This window comes from Salmo salar, chromosome ssa01, assembly GCF_905237065.1.
Source record: "Salmo salar chromosome ssa01, Ssal_v3.1, whole genome shotgun sequence".
Classification (NCBI taxonomy): Eukaryota; Metazoa; Chordata; class Actinopteri; order Salmoniformes; family Salmonidae; genus Salmo; species Salmo salar.
Genome location: NC_059442.1, coordinates 38,295,240 through 38,317,239, shown reverse-complemented (window position 1 = coordinate 38,317,239; position 22,000 = coordinate 38,295,240). Strand labels below are relative to the sequence as shown.

General features: G+C 42.6%; 1 protein-coding gene and 1 long non-coding RNA gene across 2 annotated transcripts; both read left to right on the top strand.

The window, feature by feature from the left end:
• Positions 1-8,246: 8,246 nt before the first annotated feature.
• Positions 8,247-16,262, top strand: egln3 (egl-9 family hypoxia-inducible factor 3). The gene is made up of 5 exons (XM_014194431.2): positions 8,247-8,891; positions 13,940-14,059; positions 14,509-14,645; positions 14,750-14,823; positions 15,004-16,262. The coding sequence occupies exons 1-5, from the start codon at positions 8,526-8,528 to the stop codon at positions 15,036-15,038; spliced, it is 732 nt and encodes a 243-aa protein (XP_014049906.1). The 5' UTR covers positions 8,247-8,525; the 3' UTR covers positions 15,039-16,262.
• Positions 16,263-17,351: 1,089 nt separating this feature from the next.
• On the top strand, positions 17,352-18,594 carry LOC123726741 (uncharacterized). Its single transcript, XR_006758865.1, has 3 exons — positions 17,352-17,463; positions 18,165-18,239; positions 18,350-18,594. It is a non-coding gene; the product is annotated as an uncharacterized lncRNA (long non-coding RNA).
• Positions 18,595-22,000: the final 3,406 nt, after the last annotated feature.

Genomic DNA, 22,000 nt, shown 5'->3' with positions numbered 1-22,000 from the left:
TGCTTTAGTTTTTGCTTGTAAACAGGAATCAGGAAGATAGAATTATGGTCAGATTTGCCAAATGGAGGGTGAGGGAGAGCTTTGTATGTGTCTTTGTGTGTGCAGTACAGGTGGTCTAGACTTTTTTTTCCCTCTGGTTGCACATGTGACATGCTGGTAGAAATGAGGTAAAACGGATTTAAGTTTGCCTGCATTAAAGTCCCCGGGCCACTAGGTGTGCCTCTTCTGGATGAGCATTTTCTTGTTTGCTTATGGCCTTATACAGCTTGTTGAGTGCAGTCTTTATGCCAGCGTCAGTCTATGGTGGTAAATAGACAGCTGCAACAAATATAGATAAAACTCTCTTGTTAGATAGTGTGGTCTACAGCTTATCGTGAGGTACTCTACCTCAGGCGAGCAATACCTTGAGACTACCTTAATATTAGACATCACGCACCAGCTGTTATTGACAAATGGACACACACCCCCACCCCTCGTCTTACCAGATGTAGCTGTTCTGTCCTGCCGATACACGGAAAACCCAGCCAACTGTATATTATCCGCGTCGTCGTTCAGTCACGACAGCCACGACTATTACAGTTTTTAATGTCCTGTTGGTAGGATAGTCTCGAACGGAGCTCATCCAGTTTATTCTCCAGTGATTGCAATTTGGCCAATAGAACGGACGGTAGAGGCGGGTTACCCACTCACCGACGAATTCTCACAAGGCACCCTGATCTGTGCCCCCTGTATTTCCTCATTTTTTTCATGCAAATGACGGGGATTTAGGGTTTGTCTGGGAGCAACATTATAACCTTTGCGTCAGATTTATTAAAGAAAAAATCTTTGTCCAGTTCGAGGTGAGTAATCGCTAAGAGACGGTAGCATCAACATTATTTACAAAATAAGTTACAAACATTGCGAAAAAACTCAGAAAATAGCACAATTGGCTAGAAGCCTGTAAAACGGCAGCCATCCCCTCCGACGCCATTCTAGTAATGATGCGACTGTCGTGATCAATCTGCCCATGAAAACCCCCTGCAAAAGCAGTTGCGGGTCCCTCCAAGGAGTCAACGCCCTTAGGAACGATAGGGATACCTTGAGCAACCAATGGCAATGGCGAAATGCGTCCAGATCCATAGCAATCACCCAGCGCTGAAACAGACACACCAACAGAAGTCCCAGAGGCACCACAGCTATCATAGAGGCCATCAGATCAAAAACATCACTGGCACAAGCAAAAAGGCACCGAGTGCCGCAGTTGAAACTGTGCCAGACAGAGCCTAAATGTTGCGACCCTCCTCTGTTGGGAAAAAAACAGAACCGAGTCCAGAATGAGACCCCGAAACGGAATGTGCTGTGCAGGAGACAAACAACTTTTCTTGTGATTCACTATGAACCCCCCCCAGAGACCTAATAAGAAACCCGCGTGGCAGTGTGGAGCTCCACCTGTCCCTTGACTCCACTACAACCAGCCAATCGTCCAGATATGCCACTGATCCCCTTGCACCACAATGTTGCCAAAGCTGTCTCTACCACCATAGAAAAGGTGCGGGTCGATAGGGAGAGGCCTAGAGGCAGGACCAGAAACTTGTAGGCCACACATTCTAAAGGAAACCTCATAAACTTTCTGTGGGGAAGATAAATAGCCACATGAAAAAATAAATCCTTCAGATCTATGGACATGAACCAATCGCTGGGACGCACCGACTGCAAAAACCGGCCAAGTGTCAGCATTTTGAACTTGCAAACCTTGAGGTGCTTGTTGAAAATACGCAAGCCCAGGATGGGACACAACGTTCCATCGCTCTTGGGAACTAAGAAGTACCAGCTGTACCAACCGCTCTGTCCTTCTGACACAGGGACCATCCGAATAGCCAGCTTTTGACGAAGAGAGGAAATCTCCTCTCTCAAGACAGGTGTTAGGACCTCGGGGACCATTGATGTAATGACGCAACGAAAAGGAGGAAGACGCACAGCGAACTGCAGACCGTACCGCCTCATCACCGTCCTCATCACCCATTGTGAAACTGTGCATGCTCTCCAATGGACGGAACACGCTGCCAGTCTCCCATACATTATCTCCTGAAGGAGCAGAGACCATCCTGAGGACTGGGATAATTATTTTGTTATGTCATGTTTGTTTTCATAGCCACCACTCTTGACAACCATGTGTCTGAATTTGGGGAAGGAATTGTTTTATTATGCCCACACCTGGAGGATACCGCACTTTCAATACCACTGAACACCACGGCCCACACCGGGTTCAGGGACTTTGACAACCAGTAACTTTCCCCCATTGACCAAGCCACTTGGGAGCACTGTTACCACAGCAAATGCTTAGGGAGGAGAGACCCGCTAAGCCACCACCGTCACCTCCATACTTTTCCCCACAGCCAGGATAGTACAGCGGAACAGACGCTGCACAAAATCAGCCGAAGCACGGATTTTGTTGAGAAGTCTTATTCAGCTCCTGCAGCACATCGATATGATACATCTGCAGCATTGTGACCCCATTTAACGACAAGGCCGACACATCCTCAGCCTGGTTAGCCTTTTTGAATTTACCACTGGCCATTTTACTCGAGCAAGGAAGCCCTGGCTACACAAGCAGAGCAGAACATTTTTGGGGTTTTTATCAAACATAAATCCTACCCAAGCAAGGCAGCATTAGCTACACAAGCAGAGGAGAAAGTAGTTAGCTTTTAGCAAACACAAAAAACGATACCAAGACCCAAAACTCGCAACATGTAGGGAGACGAGTACTCTCTCCCCAATAACAGACACCTAAGTCCAAGCCAAATCTCGTAGTCTTCGTGTTCTTCAAAAGTTTGTAAATTGCATGACACGTTCTTCCTTCAGGCGAGCTGACAAGTAAAGAATTTAGGAAATTAATGCGAGCCCCTGTATTATAGCCAGGAATGCAGGGCTTCTGAGGGTGCGCTCGGCATCCATTGGCCGGTTGGACTTGATTTCAGTTTTCTTCAAGTGAATATGATTGTTTGTTGACTCCCCATAGTATGTTATACCTATTGACTGACTGAAAGGGAACCTATTCCCTACAAGGGCAACGGGTGAAAAAAACTATAATCTATTATTTCATCTATTTGATTCAATTGACCTGCTCTGTCTTTGGTCTCATATTAATAGTTCAATACTAATAACTAATAATATGCCTAATAATACAGGCACTATTATTCATGATTTTTTCATGGGAATGGGAACAGTCCAATGATTTATATACATCATTGAAACAGTCAGAGTTTGTCAATCACATTGACATGAGCCAGACTCCAAAATCTGGGCTGTCAAGCTCACTTGGGCCAACGATGTCTCAGCGATTTCTTGAAGGTCTATAGTTGGAAAATGTGTGATAGCAGTGCAGCAATGGTAGATTTCTGTGTGTTATCACTCTTTATTTCATCCCTCCATCCAATTAATATTTCCCCATAACAAACAGTGTCAGTATACAACAAGTTCTTGCTCCCTTATACCCTTTTAATCATATATCACTGGAAAGCTTAGATTCACAGCTATCCATCAGACACATTTTCGGAATGTTCAGGTCAACAGAACTTTGACCTGTGACCTCTAGGGTACATATCAGAATTACCTGTATAAATGGCTTTAAAAAGGAAACCCTGATGCTTTTTAAGCTTTGTTTGACAAGTGGTTCTAAAAGGTCATGACATTACCTTTCAAATAACATATAATATAACCAACTTTGAAAGAACCAGCACTATTATAAAAACAATCGCCCATATTGTGCCATTGACATTATAATGTTGGGAGCTTAGCCATGGGGCAGTTATGATTTGGGATTGTAACTAGAGGCACCACATTGCACACCTAGCCAGAGCAGGGTTTTATGTGTAGATACATATATCCATATGCCCAATATGGTCTCCATATTGGGCAATTTCGCGTGGCCAATACCAGTATGAAATACATTGTAGTAGAGATGGGTGATATGGACAAAAATGCATATTGCGATAAATTGACCCATTTTATTGTAATAACTATAAATCAGCAACAAATTGCAAGAAATTATTTTGGGGGGAGATTGAAAGAGAGCGACCCGGCTCAACGTATTTTACTGGTTTTTGACCCACTGACACCGCCCCTGGTTAGAGGGGAATAAAGCAGTCCAAGAGTTAACACACATGAAAGTTGGAAAGGTAGTGGTTTTTGGGCATGCATACCATCCCACAAGTCCAGAGATATAAATGAGATCAGTTGTTGATGGGCAGAGACAGAGATGTTGCTCTCTGCCACTGACTGAGGGAGACTGCAAGTATTGAGTGACCTGTATAGTCAAGAGGTTTGGCAGATGTCCAGCAGGTCATGCAGGAAAAAGAGAGTTTGAGAGGCAGGTTTATGGTACTCCCTAGACTCTCAGGCTCTGGTCGTGGGTGAAGGGGTGGAGTGTGCAGCTCAGGGTTGTGAGGTGCTGATAACAGTCACCGGCAGGGAATTCATAAAAGAGGTGCTTGAGCTGGGCGATATGGACAAAAGGTCATATTGCGATAAATGTAACTATTTTGCTCGATAGCAACAAAAAATGTTTAATGGACAATTACATTACATTCGCGGCAGGGCTCTAGACACATTTTTTCCAGTGCCAAGTAAGAAAACTGAGATGGTAGCCTATGATTCAAAAAGTGAGTTATTTAATCTACTGTATCATATCCAGGAAATGCATGATTGATATTTTGATGTGCAATCTGTCAAAATAGGATCCAGCATTGTGAGATTTATTTGTGGCTCTTCAGAGAATTTGCAGACATCTTTATGCATATTGGCCTATAGGCTATTCACCACCTGAGGAAGTGCAAACTCAAAACATTTAGCTAGATTGCTAACTCCAAATATGATATTGTTGCTAGATAGCCATGTAGGCTAATTTGTAAATGTATCAGTAAATGTAAGTTAATGTCCTACACAAACATTTCAGTGATGGACCTAGGCTACAACTACTCCGGTTGTAAAGTGGTGCCATGAACTCAATATTAAAAGGTGAGAAATACATGATATACAGTTGAAGTCGGAAGTTTACATACACCTTAACCAAATACATTTAAACTCAGTTTTTCACAGTTCCTGACATTTAATCCTAGTAAATATTCCCTGTCTTAGGTCAGTTAGGATCACCACTTTATTTAAAAATGTGAAATGTCAGAATAATAGTAGAGAGAATTATTTATTTCAGCTTTTATTTCTTTCATCACATTCCCAGTGGGTCAGAAGTTTACATACACTCAATTAGTATTTGGTAGCATTGCCTTTAAATTGTTTAACTTGGGTCAAACGTTTCGGGTAGCCTTCCACAAGCTTCCCCCAATAAGTTGGGTGAATTTTGGCTCATTCCTCCTGACAGAGCTGGTGTAACTGAGTCAGGTTTGTAGGCCTCCTTGCTCGTACACGCTTTTTCACTTCTGCCCACAAATTTTCTATAGGATTGAGGTCAGGGTTTTGTGATGGCCACTCCAATACCTTGACTTTGTGGTCTTTAAGCCATTTTGCCACAACATTGGAAGTATGCTTGGGGTCATTGTCCATTTGGAAGACCCATTTGCGCCCAAGCTTTAACTTCCTGACTGATGTCTTGAGATGTTGCTTCAATATATCCACATAATTTTCCATCTTCATGATGCCATATATTTTGTGAAGTGCACCAGTCCTCCTGCAGCAAAGCACCCCCACAACATGATGCTGCCAACCCCGTGCTTCATCGTTGGGATGGTGTTCTTCGGCTTGCAAGCCTCCCCCTTTATCCTCCAAACATAACGATGGTGATTATGGCCAAACAGTTCTATTTTTGTTTCATCAGACGAGAGGACATTTCTCCAAAAAGTACGATCTTTGTCCCCATGTGCAGTTGCAAACCGTAGTCTGGCTTTTTTAATGGCGGTTTTGGAGCAGTGGCTTCTTTCTTGCATAGTGGCCTTTCAGGTTATCGATATAGGACTTGTTTTATTGTGGATATAGATACTTTTGTACCGGTTTCCTCCAGCATCTTCACAAGGTCTTTTGCTGTTGTTCTGGGATTGATTTGCACATTTCGCACCAAAGTACATTCATCTCTAGGAGACAGAACGCATCTCCTTCCTGAGCGGTATGACGGCTGTGTGGTCCCATGGTGTTAATACTTGCGTACTATTGTTTGTACAGATGAACATGGTACCTTCAGGCATTTGGAAATTGCTCCCAAGGATGAACCAGACTTGTGGAGGTCTACAATTTTTTTCTGAGGTCTTGGCTGATTTCTTTTGATTTTCCCATGATGTCAAGCAAAGAGGCACTGAGTTTGAAGGTAGGCCTTGAAATACATCCACAGGTACAAATGATGTCAATTAGCCTATCAGAAGCTTCTAAAGCCATGACATCATTTTCTGTAATTTTCCAATCTGTTTAAAGGCACAGTCAACTTAGTATATGTAAACTTCTGGCCCACTGGAATTGTGATACAGTGAATTATAAGTGAAATAATCTGTCTGTAAACAATTGTTGGAAAAATGACTTGTGTCATGCACAAAGTAGATGTCCTAACCAACTTGCCAAAACTATAGTTTGTTAACAAGAAATGTGTGGAGTGGTTGAAAAACGAGTTTTAATGACTCCAATGTAAACTTCCGACTTCAACTGTACTCACTTAAAGCTGTGACTCTCCTTTCTGTAACTAGAACAACAGTATTTGCTTTTAAAACTGTATTTTTCCCTCAATAGCATTTTGATCAATGGTCATGCTTGTGCTTCTCAGAATGCATCTCTCCCTCCTCCTTGCGCACAGTGGGGAGAGGGAGAGAGTGTCAGTAGCCGATAGCAAAACAGGGACAGGCAGATACTTTCATAGCAGGAATCAACATAATGCATAGGCTGTTACTGTTGACCAAATAATGATTTTAGAACAATCTCCAGGAACGTTGTGTACCAAATCACCGGAAATGACCGACATAAGCAAAATGCTTCGGTTAGAGGAAGGCAATGTTGGAGTCAGTGATTTTCGGTTTATCATTCCAGCTCTAAATTGTAGTATGCCATTACATGGAATTATATGGCTAAGCTTCCAACATTCTAATGTCAAGGCACAGAATTAGATATTTTTAAACAATATTTGTAGCTGGTGCTTTCAAAGTTGGTTATATTAAATATAATTTGAAAGCTAATTTCATGACCTTTTAGAACCACATAAAATGTATCAGCCATTAATACAGGTAATTCTGATATGTAGCCTACCCTAGAGGTCAAAGTTCTGTTGACCTGAACATTCTGAAAATGTGTCTAATGGATAGCTGTGAATCTAAGCTTTCCAATGATATATGATTAAAGGATATAAGTAAGCAATAACTTGTTGTATACTGACATTGTTTGTCATATAACATTTTATGGATGGAGGGATGAAAGAAGAGTTATACACAGAAAGTTACAATTGCTGCACTGCTATCACACATTTTCCAACTCTAGGGACATAAACATTTAAATAAGTTACCATGAGACATCGTCGACCCGACCGACCCCCCCCCCGGCTCATGAACTATGGTCATGTTAACTTCTGTAGCACAGCTAGAACAATGAGCCAGATGTTTCACAGGATGTATAAATCTGAAGCATCCTCTTGGCGTTTCTACTCACCACCAAATATGGTGATGAGAGGAAGCCGAACATTTGCGCTCAATAAATGTTCCTGTTCCCAAAACTAGAATCTATTAGGAACAGGACAGAGTGGATAAAGTTGTGTAGACTTTACCATGAGCCAAAGTAATAAAAAAAAAAATGCGTTGTTTAAAAGGACTACAAGGGCGAATTGAGTTATTGCACACACTTCACAGAGTAGGCGTTCCCTAACGGAAATATGCAAATCTAGATTAGAACTCGCCAATAGGATCTCGCAAGCTCGTGCATGGCTCTGCCATCTCTTTGCTTGTTCTGCCGGTTATGATTAATTTGCTCCTCTTGGAAGCTACCGGCTTTGGTCTATCTTGGGTTAGTTAGAAAAATCTTTGTCTGCGGAGAGGACGTGCAGCGATCAAGCGGCTTCGAGGGCTACATGCGCCTGGTGGAGTCATCAATGGCGGCATCACACTTGCACAGAAATAAACATGTGTTATTTTTTTAATAAATTGCAGAGGTCAATTACCCCCAAAATAATTGTAAACATTTGTATTTTATCATCCCTAATGAAAACGACAAATTGAAAGCGTGAACTATGCAGAAGGTTATATCAATTAATGAAAGTCCTTGCCTCCGCCCCTCTAGTGCAACAACACATCCAGCACGTTCCGTATTTATATGCAGGTGCCTCTCATTCGCTGCTTCTTTACACTTTGGTGTGAGTTTAGATTTGCTACAGAACAGACAGAACAGAACAGAACTCTTGTGAAATTGCGTCTCTTAAGAATATATTGTAGTCGTTTCTGCAGAGTGAGAAAGGCTGAATTATTGAAACATATATATCAGTGAGCCTAACGCACTGACACATACTATCGTGGCAGTTTCAGTAACATAACTTTAGAAGCATAGTGTTAAATTCTTCATAAATTGCGAAAATGCCTCTTCTGCAACATGCATTGGACACAGACTTGGAGCGGTTAGCCCTGGACCTGATTGTCCCGTCCCTACTTGACCAAGGATTCTTTTACGTGGATAACTTTCTTGGAGACCAGGTTGGACACTTTGTTTTGGACCAAGTGAAAGAGCTGCACAACTCTGGAGTTCTACAGGACGGACAGCTGGCTGGTCCTGGCCGGAGTTGTGGGATTTCCAAAAGGAACATTCGGGGTGACAAGATAGCCTGGGTCAGTGGAGTTGAAAGGGGGTGCGAGGCTATTAACATCCTCCTTACATTAATCGATAAGTTGGTTTCTCATTGCATCGGCCGACTTGGGAAAAGTATTATTCGAGAAAGATCAAAGGTAAGTTGTGCGACAATTGTGCATAAATTGCGTGTATTTCCGTGGTTTGAAGGTGGAAAAAAATTGTGATCACTTTGTCCTTATATTCTATTTGATTATGTTAATATAGTAGCTAGAGCTGTGAATGTTGAACGATATTTAAGGGATAATCAACGAGGGGCTATGCATTAAATGGAAAATAATGCACACTGTGGAAGGTGTGTCCCACGACGAGTAGCGGAGTGGCACTAACCTTCGACCGAGTTGCTTTTTTTAACAGAGAACGCATGGAGCACCGAGACTATCCCGCTTATACCACGGCTGTGATTGAACACATTTCTAGCAGCAAATGTGTTTAACACCAACTGAAGTAGCTAGTTAGCAAGTTTACTAGATAGCTACAGTAACGTTAGTTGCCTTGGACGTAACCATTGACCAGACTTGCTAGCTAAGAAACCATCCTCATAGCTTGTTATTATGAAAATCGAATTCAACAACCCCAATAATGTTTTCAATTTGACTTTTGCTTTCAAAAGCAGCTCAAACATAGAACATGTAAGAATGAACTTCATAACCATTGAATATTACCATGCATTATAGGTAAATAATGCACGCTCTAGAATGCCCTTCAAGCCAATCAGAAACTGGTGTTCAACAATGCCATGGTATAATTAAGCATTAAGGCACCGGAGGCAGTGCTGTATCATGAATACAGTCGCAGGTAAATGGCGTTGTGTGGCCCGAGGCGATGGACCAGTCAACCCATTTACCTGTGACTGTATTCATGATACAGCACTACCTTGTGTCTTACTGCTTTTATAAAAACTGTTACCTACATTCTAAAATAACAATTAATTATATATTTTCATTAACGTTATTTTGATTAATTACAATTTTATTTTGATTCATTACAATTTTATTTTGATTCATTAAAATGTCATTCTTCCACCAGAAGATATAGTTGGTCATGTTGCTATGCAAAAGGACTGGTCATCAGGTCTAAACAAAATGGTTGCTACGCAGGCTGGATAAGTCAAAGACAGTACAGTTTGAAGATACGCAAAAACTGCTTCTCCAATAGAAATCGACTTGGCTAGCTAAGCTCATGCATAGAAACTCATAATCGAGCCTAACGATTGTGTTGCACCGAACTGCGCATGTGCAGGCCATTAAATCAAAGGCACAATATCTATCTATCTATCTATCTATCTATCTATCTATCTATCTATCTATCTATCTATCTATCTATCTATCTATCTATCTCGAAGGAGTGCCTTTGATTTAATGGCCTGTATGTATGTATGCATGTATGTATGTTTTTGACAAAAATGAATGTTTGATGTGTCTGAGTTAGCTGAAGTTGGCTGGCTGGCAAGTGACAAGAACTTTATCACAGAGTTTCTAAACCCAGAGGCACAACATCGCAAGACATCCAGGAACGCTTGCAAAACAGGCCAGGCCGGGGTTTGAGAAGTAAATGAGAGAAGTGAGACATTCTTCCTTAAGTTATTAATTCTTTAAATCTAAAGGCAAAACCTAGATTTGAGCCAATGCCATAAGTAGTTGAACATCTTACTACTCCAAACTTGTGAAAGTGACAAACTGACATGTTTTCATTTTCGTACAAAAATAACTATCGATGGAGGGCCTTTTTATTTTTACGGCCTCCGCAGTTCGGCATGAGACGACCATTAGACCCGATGATGTGTTTCTACTACGCATGAGCTTAGCTGACATCCCCTACAAGTGTGATCGGGGATTTCTATCGGAGAAGCAGTTTTAGCCCATCTTCATACTGTACTGTCTTTGATTTAAATGTTGTCAGTGAACTTTGGATAACCACCATTTTGTGTATTTACTACTCCCCTTTTTATCCTCATGCATTTATAATAATTGTGTGTCTCTAAGACAGAGTTCGCAAATTTTTTTGGGCCAAGACCCCATTTTGATATCTGAAAATTCTCGCAACCCCACCCATGTGAAAATAGTTATATAATTAACAGCCAATGTTTACTTTTTTATTTGGGGCTATGGCAGTGAATTGAAAAACATTCTAACAGTATTTCTGATTGTCTTCTCAACTCACAATCACATACTTTTAATGTGGGGGCAGTCAATTGCAAATGTGTCTAACATAATGTATCTTATCTCACCACCACTAATGAGATGGGTGTGCTTGATGCATGTCGCGTCGAAGCTTCTCAGTCAGGGGGTGTGGTCCACAGTGCGCACCTCATCTCAGCTGTCACATCCAACCTGGATCGATATTTGGTTTTAATGCAGACGAGTGTACTGAATCCAGGTTCACACAGATATGCGCTGGCGAAGGGTAGCCTACCATAAGTTTTATGGTGCTTTCAAGACAACTGGGAACTTGGAAAAATAAGATATCAAATCATGACTTCAGTGATCTTTAGGTCGGAAAATCTGAGCTCCAGAAAGAGGCCTGGGTTCCAAAGTTGGAATTCCGAGTTAGATGATGGTTCAAACCGATCTTTCCCAGTCGGAGCTCGTTTTCTTTCCGAGCTCCCAGTTGTATTGAACGCTCGGAAGTCTGAGATTTCAGAGTTCCCATGTCAGGCATTAATGCTCAGAGGGAGACTGCAGGGTATTTTCTTTTAGTCCCTTTGGCCTACCCACCGTCCCCGTGACCGATAGAGCCCATCTGTGCAAAAGCCCACCGTTCGATCCCATATGGAATCAGTTTTATCACAATATAGCCACGCAACACACTGAACATCCCATATGCCGTTTCATTCTTGGGAATCATGAGAAATAACAATATGTCCTTGTGAATAGCATCCCGTGACATGTATAGCGAACAAAAGTCAATGCATGGCAATCTCGCTCCTCACAGCTAACATCCATTTGGAGAGCATAAGCTGGGGAGTTTGAGGTGTTCAGTCAGTTTCATCTTGATTGCTAGCAATATCATACATTATTTGTTTTAACAGTGTTGTCTGAGAAAGATATTAATGTGAGTTTCTGTGCCTCTGATTCCCCACACATTGTTTTCCCCATATCAATTGCGGCCGGTAATATCAAAGTCTCTGTAATAGTGTGTGGATTCATAGCGTAGCGGACCTAGCCAATCAGACAGACACCGACAGACCGAGAGAGGTATGTCACCTCTAATTTCTAAGTTCACACATGACCCCACATATAATACAAGATAATTACACCAGATAGGACAGACTGACCCTAGCCCCCCAGCACTGACCCTAGCCCCCCAGACTATTGCAGCATAGATGCTGGGGACTGAGATGGGGGGGGGGTCGGGACACTTTACATCCCACCACCCTTCTCTCTTTCGCACATGCCTGGATCCTGCTCCCAACCTTATGTAGACAACCCATTGATCAGATGGACTGATTATAAAAAGTAACTACAAAAGCTAGCTGTTGTTTACCTTGATTTGAAATTAATAAGAAGAGAAAAAAAAATCTGACATCTCTAAAAGGATTTATAGATCTAAGTCAATGGATGTATAGAGGGAGGGGAAGAGCGGGGGGGGGGAGAGGTAGGTAGACCTAGCAGTACTACATGTGGAGTCTGCTGGCTCACGTTCCACACGTAGCTCTGTCATTAAACCTTCAACATCCTGGCAGCCTGCCAGCTTTGCTCTGTGTGTGGACTTCCTCTTCCTCGCTCTCTTCCTTTCTCTCTTGTTTCACGTGTTTTCACTGTTCGTTGACAACACTGTGCGTACGTGCATACGTTCCCCCACTGTGGACAGTAAACACGGGCTGCGTCATAACACTCCTTTCCTCAGCACGTGCTAAGATATGACGCTGTGCAAATAAACTAAAGGATCACTTGATCAGATAAGGCCCTTGTGATGTTTCTTCTAAAGAATGATTTTATTGCAGATTTATTACGTAGGTGTATGCATGCATCATTCATTCAGTAATCAAAGGAGAGAGAAAAGTTTGATTTATATGATGCATGTGTAAAGGTTGATTGTAAATGTAATTTTCCCTGAAATGAGACCACAGATTTGTCCCTTTGCATTGTATCCTAGCAACTGGAAAGGAAATGCATAGGTTTTTTTTAGCCACCGCTGTGCTTGTCACACCAGCTTCAGGGAAGTCACTTGTTAGGCAACGCAGTGGCTGAATTCAATGTATAGACAGTCTGACTCCAGTGACCTTTTTCTGTAATGTGAGGGTCAAAGGTCAAACCTCTATAGGCACGAACAGGACCTCCTGTTTCCTGAGGGTTTGGAAGGTACAGCTGTTTTGTTAGGCTGAAAGAATAGGGCTGTACAACCACAAGGTCAAATAAGAGTTGCTTATATTGTTTGGTGAAATGGAAATGTTAGGGTTAAGTTCCATCCTCAAGGAGAGATCGGCAGATTATTATTATTTTTTTTTCGTTGGCTCGGGGATTCAAACTAACAACCTTTCGCTTACTGGCCCAATGCTCTAACCGCTAAGCTACCTGCCGCATATTGTGGAATCCCAATATCTGATTGTGATCTTATCATGTTTCAACAAAATATTTGGATCCAATCCTGTTCCTTTGCATCTGCACTGTATCACACATGCAAAATATCGCAAGTTGCCAAAATCAAATATCATTTGACAAAATGTAGCCTCTAGCAAACCTTCTATCTGATCCAATGTGTCCACTCTTGGCCTCTTGACCGCAAGCATCTTCATTAGCATTGCTTTGAGGGCTTTCCTTGGCTTTCTTATCACAAGATAAATGACCAGAGTTTGGTTAATTGTGCTTCCTTGGACTGCTAACTGAATGCACGTAGGCGAGTCCTTCTGAAACCACAACGCACCCTCTCCACGCAATGCTTACAGGACATTTTTGCAACCAAGGTATTTACCCATAAATCTGTTCTTGTTCTATTTTTGTCTCTGAAATGCAGAAGCTATTTCTGTGTTCTTAGAATATTCCAAGGCCACTGAAAAATACACAAATACTTTCCCACACGAAGGCTTCTGTAGTAGGGTACACTACAGTCTGTTTGTTACATATTATCTAATGATTATTAGCGAGTATACTAAATATAATATGGAATGGACTGAGAATTTATGTTTTGTGTTTGTCTATTTCAGGCGATGGTGGCGTGCTATCCAGGAAATGGGACCGGATATGTGAAACATGTGGACAATCCCAACGCTGATGGTCGCTGTGTCACCTGTATCTACTACCTGAACAAGAACTGGAAGGCAGAGGTGGAGTAACACATTCATTACATATGCATTCCATAATCATTAAATGATCATTAAATGAACTACATATATTTTAAACATATTTATTGAATATGTATTACACATATCAATTTCTTACACATTCTTATTACATGTATTTATTGTCACCTATTATAAAATAATTTAGGTGCAATCAACGCCAATCATTTTAAATGCCATTTTCAAGAAAGTCACTCTTGTATTTTTCGATTGTTTTTCCGCTATAACATAATGAACGATTGTCATTATATTTAAGCATGGTTTATTTTTAGACTATGTAAATGTGAGATATTGCCATAAAAATAGTACGCCCACCATTTGTTGGAAGACCCCCTTTGGCTTCTGATCTTTGTAAAATACATACCAAGCCTCTTATAGCTTTACTTCTTATTCTGTAAAGCTGAAGTCAACAATATGTATTTGTTATTTTGCAGGAGCATGGAGGAATTCTTAGGATTTTTCCTGAGGGCAAATCCTACGTTGCAGATGTCGAGCCCCTGTTTGACAGACTGTTGTTCTTCTGGTCAGATAGAAGGAATCCACACGCGGTGCTCCCGTCATATGCAACAAGGTCTGTTTGATGCATCACACTGTTATTATTATACATGTTTTCATAAAATGATAAAGATGCAATGTAATTATGTATTAATCATTTTGAATTTTGCTATGTTTCAGATATGCTATAACAGTGTGGTATTTTGATTCAGAAGAAAGAGCAGAGGCAAAGAGACGGTTCAGAGACTTAACAGGTACATTTCTCCATTGGATCAATTAACTACGTTACATCTATGTGTAAACAAAAACCTCTGCTAACGCTTTACATTAAGTTGCTCTTATTCCTGTGCAGTAATAAATTGTAGTTATATAGTACTGACGTTAGGTTACAACTTGTATCCTAATCATTAATGGCATTCATCTGTCTGTTTCAGCCTCCACTCAGGACCAGGACAGAAGCACCCTGTAAACTGTGAACTTTTGAGACTCCATCTTGTGTGACGCAATAGAACAATGAATCCCAAATCCTTCGTGCTGACTGAGAGTTTTCACACTTTGATCTAATCACTGTTTGGATTTTGGTATCTCTTCTAAAAGCTACAAAGACGTGTGCTTGATGGCGTTGTACATTATTTTTCTATTAAATTATTTGCTGCTCTTTCAATAACCAGGGTACTCATTACTGTTTTTAAACCCAAGTGTCCTGGATCAACCCAAGTAACACTGTACTACTTCTTGAAATGTCTTCATCCTCCTGAGACCCAGCAATTCATTTTTGTCCACTCTAATGGACAGTAGTTGTTGATCTGTATCTCTGAGGCCGTACATGCCACTGTGTTAAGTCCTGCTGTAACTTTGAGAGGACATTCTGGGCTTTTCAATGATATCACATGTTTGGGGGTGGGACTTTTTAACTTTTTCTTGTTGGATTTTCAAAATGTTTTTCACCTACTGTAGAGGCTTTAGACAACGCCCAACATTCTAAAATAGGCCACTTCTATAGACTCTTTTACAGGCACGGGTCCAATACATTTTCCCCCTAGATTAGTTTTGTTCTTGTTGCAAATAATATAAAATGTATTACTCAAGTTTTAATTATACAATATGGCTCATCTGTAATTAAAATGTGTGCATGTAAAGATGAATTGAGCTGACAGTGTCATGTTGAAAAGCACAAAATCAAAATGGCCACCTGTTGTGGCTCAAAGACATTGTCATATCGTATATCTTGTTTTAAGTTGGTAATAATATCTGGAGTACTCAAGGGTGCATCTCAAATGGTGACCTACTTCCTATGTGGTACATGACTTTTGACCACATGCCCTTTTGACAGAGGGTTTTAGATCATCCAAATCCTTACCAATTTACTACATGTCAACAATAGTTATAAACTAGTTGAGAGTAGTTATGAGTGACTCCCAGCACTTCTGTCATTATTGGTCTCTCTGAGCAGATGTCTTCGACAATAACTGCAGGTTGTTTGAGAAGCTTCTGTATACACCTTGTGAGAAGAAATCAATGATTGATGCAACTTTCAACGCTTCACAGATCTACAGCACTGTATTGTTGGCTTTAAACGATGTTAGTGCTTAAAATCAGCTTGTATGCTGGTGGATATAGCCTACAGTATGGTGAATAAGAGTGGTTTTGTAAATGTTTGTTTCAAACAAAATAAAATATTTTTTCACCTGAATATTGTCACTGTTCTATATTTGTATCTTAAGCTTACACTCCTAGAAAAAAGGTGCTTTCAAGTCAAATTGTATTAGTCACATGCACTGAATACAACAGGTGTAGACCTTACAGTGAAATGCTTACTTACGAGCCCCTAACTGACAGTGCAGTTTCAAAAACTACGAATAAGAGCTAAAAGTAACAAGTAATTAAAGAGCAGCAGTAAAAAAATATATACAGGGGGTGCCGGTTAGTTGAGGTAGTATGTACATGTAGGTAGAGTTAATTAAAGTGACTATGCATCGATGACAACAGAGTGGCGGGGGGGGGGGGCAATGCGAATAGTCTGGGTAGCCATTTGACTAGATGTTCAGGAGTCTTATGGCTTGGGGGTAGAAGCTGTTTAGAAGCCTCTTGGACCTAGACTTGGCGCTCCGGTACCGCTTGCTGTGCGGTAGCAGAGAGAACAGTCTATGACTAAGGTGGCTGGAGTCTTTGACAATTTTTAGGGCCTTTCTCTGACACCGCCTGGTATAGAGGTTCTGGTTGGCAGGAAGCTTGGCCCCAGTGATGTACTGCCGTTCGCACTATCCTCTGTAGTGCCTTGCGGTTGGAGGCCGAGCAGTTGCCATACCAGGCAGTGATGCAACCAGTCAGGATGCTTTCAATGGTGCAGCTGATCTGAGGACCCATGTCAAATCTTTTCAGTCTCCTGAGGGGGAATAGGTTTTGTTGTGCCCTCTTCACGACTGTCATGGTGTGCTTGGACCATATTAGTTTGTTGGTGATGTGGACACCAAGGAACTTGAAGCTTTCAACCTGCTCCACTGCAGCCCCATCGATGAGAATGTGGGCGTGCATGGTCCTCTTTTTCCTGTAGCCCACAATCATCTCCTTTGTCTTGATCACGTTGAGGGAGAGGTTGTTGTCCTGGTACCACACGGCCCGGTCTCTGACCTCCTCCCTATAGGCTGTCTCGTTGTTGTCGGTGATCAGGCCTACCACTGTTGTGTCATCGTCAAATTTAATGATGGTTCTAGAACCTGAAAGGGTTTGTCGCCTGTCCCCATAGGATAACCTTTTTTTGGTTCCAGGTAGAACCCTTTTGGGTTCCATGTACAACCTTTCCATAGAGGGTTCTACCTGGAACCAAAAAGGGTTCTATGAGGACAGCTGAATAACTGTTTTGGAACCCATTTTTCTAAGAGTGTAGGGTTATGGTGAGTGTAAGGGTTAGGCGTTTGGCTAGGGTTAGGGTTGAACCTGGGTGTGGACATGAAGCTAGGGTTAAAGATGAATCTGGGGTATGGATACGATGTTGAGGTTAGGTTTGGGGTTATAGTTTTAGATTTGAGGTGTAGGGTATATCTGTTTCTCCCTTTCCCTCCCCTGCTCCTCTTCCCCCTCCTTTCCCCCCCTCTGGATACTTTAAAAGGGCAGTATTTTTTACTTCTTTGACTATGAGCTAGTATGGCCTGGAATAACTGTTTCCAGCCACTGGCTGACCTCCCACCAGAGGGTGAGTTAACAAATAGACAACACAGACAGTATAGGTTATCAGTACAGCCAACAGGGCAGAAAGTAGCTAAGGGATATTTTAAAGACATGCTCTGGTACTTTGGCGACCCTAGCAATTCGAGTTCTGGCCAATGAGCTTTAGGCTTCAGCCTCTCAGCCGGCCCAACGGCTCAGTGGACACAGCATAGAGAGAGCGAGAGAGCAATGACGTGGTGCACATATCTGCGCATATGTGACATAGTATGCAATTTTAGGGGACCACTTTTGGCTCATAAGTGCTACTTTCAGAACTACTGGCTAAAAAGTATACAAAAGTACCAGAGAATCTCTTTAAATTGTTACAAGCCATACAGCATTTAGATTGTTGATTGTTGAGTCATAGCTTCCACTTCTTTTCCGACAGGCATGGTCAGACAGGTGACTAAGCTCACCACATTTATACAAACCATGGTCACCTAACCCTGAGACCTTCCAGTAGGTAAAACTCAATACAGAACAATGGATGCAAACCAACATTCACATTTTGAATGAACACTATGACTCAGTGATTTCTGTTGCCCTAGATAACTGACTTCTGTTGATCTACAGGCCATGGATACGCCTATTGTCTGGGGAAGGTCCAGATGTAAACAGAAGCTGACCCCCTCCTCCATTACTACACTAAAATCACTGGTTGGAAATTCTTCTCCAGAGTGAGGGAGTCTGGTAGCGCCATTGGCCCCCAGCCCCCAGCTATAGCCAACACAGCAGGGCCTCACTAAGGTACACCATTTACCCCTGAGACCAACCCTGCCACAGTGGCATCTAGACCAGGGGTTAAACAAACAGCACAAACAGCACACCCCTGGAACCAGTTATGATGCAGTGCTATTGAAGCTGGTGGTGAGGCAGACGGTACAGGTGGAGGTGGGAGAACCGGAACGGTACCATTCCAGCATGGCTCTGTCTCTGTCTCAGTCCCTGTTACTGAAGTGGTTCTGGTCTCTGACTCTATCTTAGACCCCTGTCCTGGGCCTTGCCATGGGGTCTCAGACCCTGACCAAAGTCACAAGCCTTCCAATGACCATAGACATGACATTGCATCCTCTTAAACCCAATCATTTGGCTGAGCCTAACCCTAACATAGACTTTGAACTTAACACTTGCCCTGCCTCTTACTCCTCAGCACCAAACTGTCCCTCAGCTCTGACTCCTACCAGAACCCCTTAGTGAACCGTGTCCCTCACCCTAATCCTAACCTTAACAACTCAGGGGAAACTAGATCACTCCAGGCACTTGATCATAACCCTGCAGATAGTCCTGACCAGAACCCCTTAGTGAGCACTGTCAAATCAAATCAAATGTTATTTGTCACATGAGGTGTAGACACAGTGAAATGCTTACTTACAAGCCCTTAACCAACAATGCAGTTTTAAGAAAATACCTAAAAAAAGTAAGAGATAAGAATAACAAATGATTAAAGAGCAGCAGTAAATAACAATAGCGGGGCTATGTACAGGGGGTACTGGTACAGAGTCAATGTGTGAGGTAATTGAGGTACATGTAGGTAGAGTTATTAAAGTGACTATGCATAGATAATAACAGAGTAGCAGCAGCGTTCCGGGGGGGTCTTGATGTGCTTGGACCATGTTAGTTTGTTGGTGATGTGGACGCCAAGGAACTTGAAGCTCTCAACCTGCTTCACTACAGCCACGTTGTTGAGTATGGAGGCTTGCTCGGTCCTCCTTTTCCTGTAGTCCACAATCATCTCCTTTGTCTTGATCACGTTGAGGGAGAGGTTGTTGTCCTTGCACCACACGGTCAGGTCTCTGACCTCCTACCTATAGGCTGTCTCAACGTTGTCGGTGATCAGGCCTACCACTGTTGTGCCATCAGCAAATTTAATGATGGTGTTGGAGTTGTGCCTGGCCATGCAGTCATGAGTGAACAGAGAGTACAGGAGGGGACTGAGCACGCACCCCTGAGGGGCCCCCGTGTTGAGGATCAGCGTTGCGGATGTGTTGTTACCTACCCTTACCACCTGGGGCGGCCCGTCAGGAAGTCCAGGATCCAGTTGCAGAGGGAGGTGTTTAGTCCCAGGGTCCTTAGCTTAGTGATGAGCTTTGAGGGCACTATGGTGTTGAACGCTGAGCTGTAGTCAATGAATAGCATTCTCACATAGGTGTTCCTTTTGTCCAGGTGTGAAAGGGCAGTGTGGAGTGCAATGGAGATTGCATCATCTGTAGATTTGTTGGGGCGGTATGCAAATTAGAGTGCGTTTAGGGTTTCTGGGATAATGGTGTTGATGTGAGCCATGACCAGCCTTTCAAAGCATTTCATGTCTACAGACGTGAGTGCTATGGGTCGGTAGTCATTTAGGCAGGTTACCTTAGTGTTCTTGGGCACAGGGCCTATGGTGGTCTGCTTGAAACATGTTGGTATTACGGACTCAGACAGGGAGAGGTTGAAAATGTCAGTGAAGACACTTGCCAGTTGGTCAGCACATGCTCAGAGTACACGTCCTGGTAATCCGTCTGGCCCTGCGGCCTGTTTAAAGGTCTTACTCACATCGGCTGTGGAGAGCGTGATCACACAGTCGTCCGGAACAGCTGATGCTCTCATGCATGTTTCAGTGTTACTTGCCTCGAAGCGAGCATAGAAGTTATTTAGCTCGTCTGGTAGGCTCGTGTCACTGGTCAGCTCTGGGCTGTGCTTCCCTTTGTAGTCTGTAATAGTTTGCAGACCCTGCCACATCCAACGAGCGTCGGAGCCGGTGTAGTATGATTCGATCTTAGTACTGTATTGATGCTTTGCCTGTTTGATGGTTCATCGGAGGGCATAGCAAGATTTCTCATAAGCTTCCGGGTTAGAGTCCCGCTCCTTGAAAGCGGTAGCTCTACCCTTTAGCTCAGTGCGAATGTTGCCTGTAATCCATGGCTTCTGGTTGGGGTATGTATGTACAATCACTGTGGGGACGACGTCCTCAATGCACTTATTGATAAAGCCAATGGCTGATCTGGTGTACTCCTCAATGCCATCGGAAGAATCCTGGAAAATATTCTAGTCCGTGCTAGCAAAACAGTCCTATAGTTTAGCATCTGCTTCATCTGACCACTTTTTTTATAGGCTGAGTCACTGGTGCTTCCTGCTTTAATTTGTGCTTGTAAACAGTAATCAGGAGGATAGAATTATGGTCAGATTTACCAAATGGAGGGCGAGGGAGAGCTTTGTATGCGTCTCTGTGTGTGGCGTAAAGGTGGTCCAGAGTTTTTTTCCCTCTGGTTGCACATTTAACATGCTGATAGAAGTTAGGTAAAACTGATTTAAGTTTCCCTACATTAAAGTCCCCGGCCACTAGGAGCGCCGCCTGTGGATGAGCGTTTTCCTGTTTGCTTATGGCGGTATACAGCTCATTGAGTGCGGTTTTAGTGCCAGCATCGGTCTGTGGTGGTATGTAGACAGCTACGAAAAATACAGATGAAAAATCTCTAGGTAGATAGTGTGGTCTACAGGTTATCATGAGATACTCTACCTCAGGGGAGCAATGGCTTGAGACTCCTTAGATATCGTGCACCAGATGTTGTTTACATAAATGCATAGGCCCCCTGCCCCGTGTCTTCGGCTGCTGTTCTGTCCTGCTGATAGAGTGTATAACCCGCCAGCTATATGTTCTTAATGTCGTCGTTCAGCCACGACTCGGTGAAACATAAGATATTACAATTTTTAATGTCCCGTTGGTAGGATTAACATGCTTTCAGTTTGTTCTAATTATTTTACAGCGATTTAACGTTAGCTAGCAGGACGGAAGGCAAGGGCCATTCGTCGCCTGATTCTCACAAGGTTTCCTTCTCCAGCGAATAACAGGCATCTGGGCCTGGTCGGGTGTCTGTATTATATCCCTCCCGTCTCCCGTCTCATTGAAGAAGAACTCCTTGTCCAGTTTGATGTGAGCAATCGAACTTCTGATGTCCAGAAGCTCTTTTCGGTCATAAGAGACGGTAGTAGCAACATTATGTACAAAACAAGTTACAAAAACAAACAAAATAGCATGGTTGGTTAAGAGCCGATAAAACGGCAACCTTCCCCTACGGCGCCATCACTTCATCTTTACCACTCAGGGGAATCTAGCTCACTCCAGACCCTTAATGCTAACCCTAACCCTGCAGATAGTCACAGCAAGTATGTTGGCTCTAACTCCAGCCTTGGCCCTAGCCTCTTAACAACTCCTTGCGCTCCAGCCGTGGGCTCATTGGAAAATGT

What these genes read in the sequence shown, in the direction of transcription:
- egln3 (XM_014194431.2), top strand. Translation starts at nt 8,526, where the DNA reads ATGCCTCTTCTGCAACATGCATTGGACACAGACTTGGAGCGGTTAGCC. An exon ending in ACAAGAACTGGAAGGCAGAG is followed by an intron (nt 14,060 to 14,508) that starts GTGGAGTAACAC and finishes GTTATTTTGCAG; the next exon opens with GAGCATGGAGGAATTCTTAG. An exon ending in ACGGTTCAGAGACTTAACAG is followed by an intron (nt 14,824 to 15,003) that starts GTACATTTCTCC and finishes TGTCTGTTTCAG; the next exon opens with CCTCCACTCAGGACCAGGAC.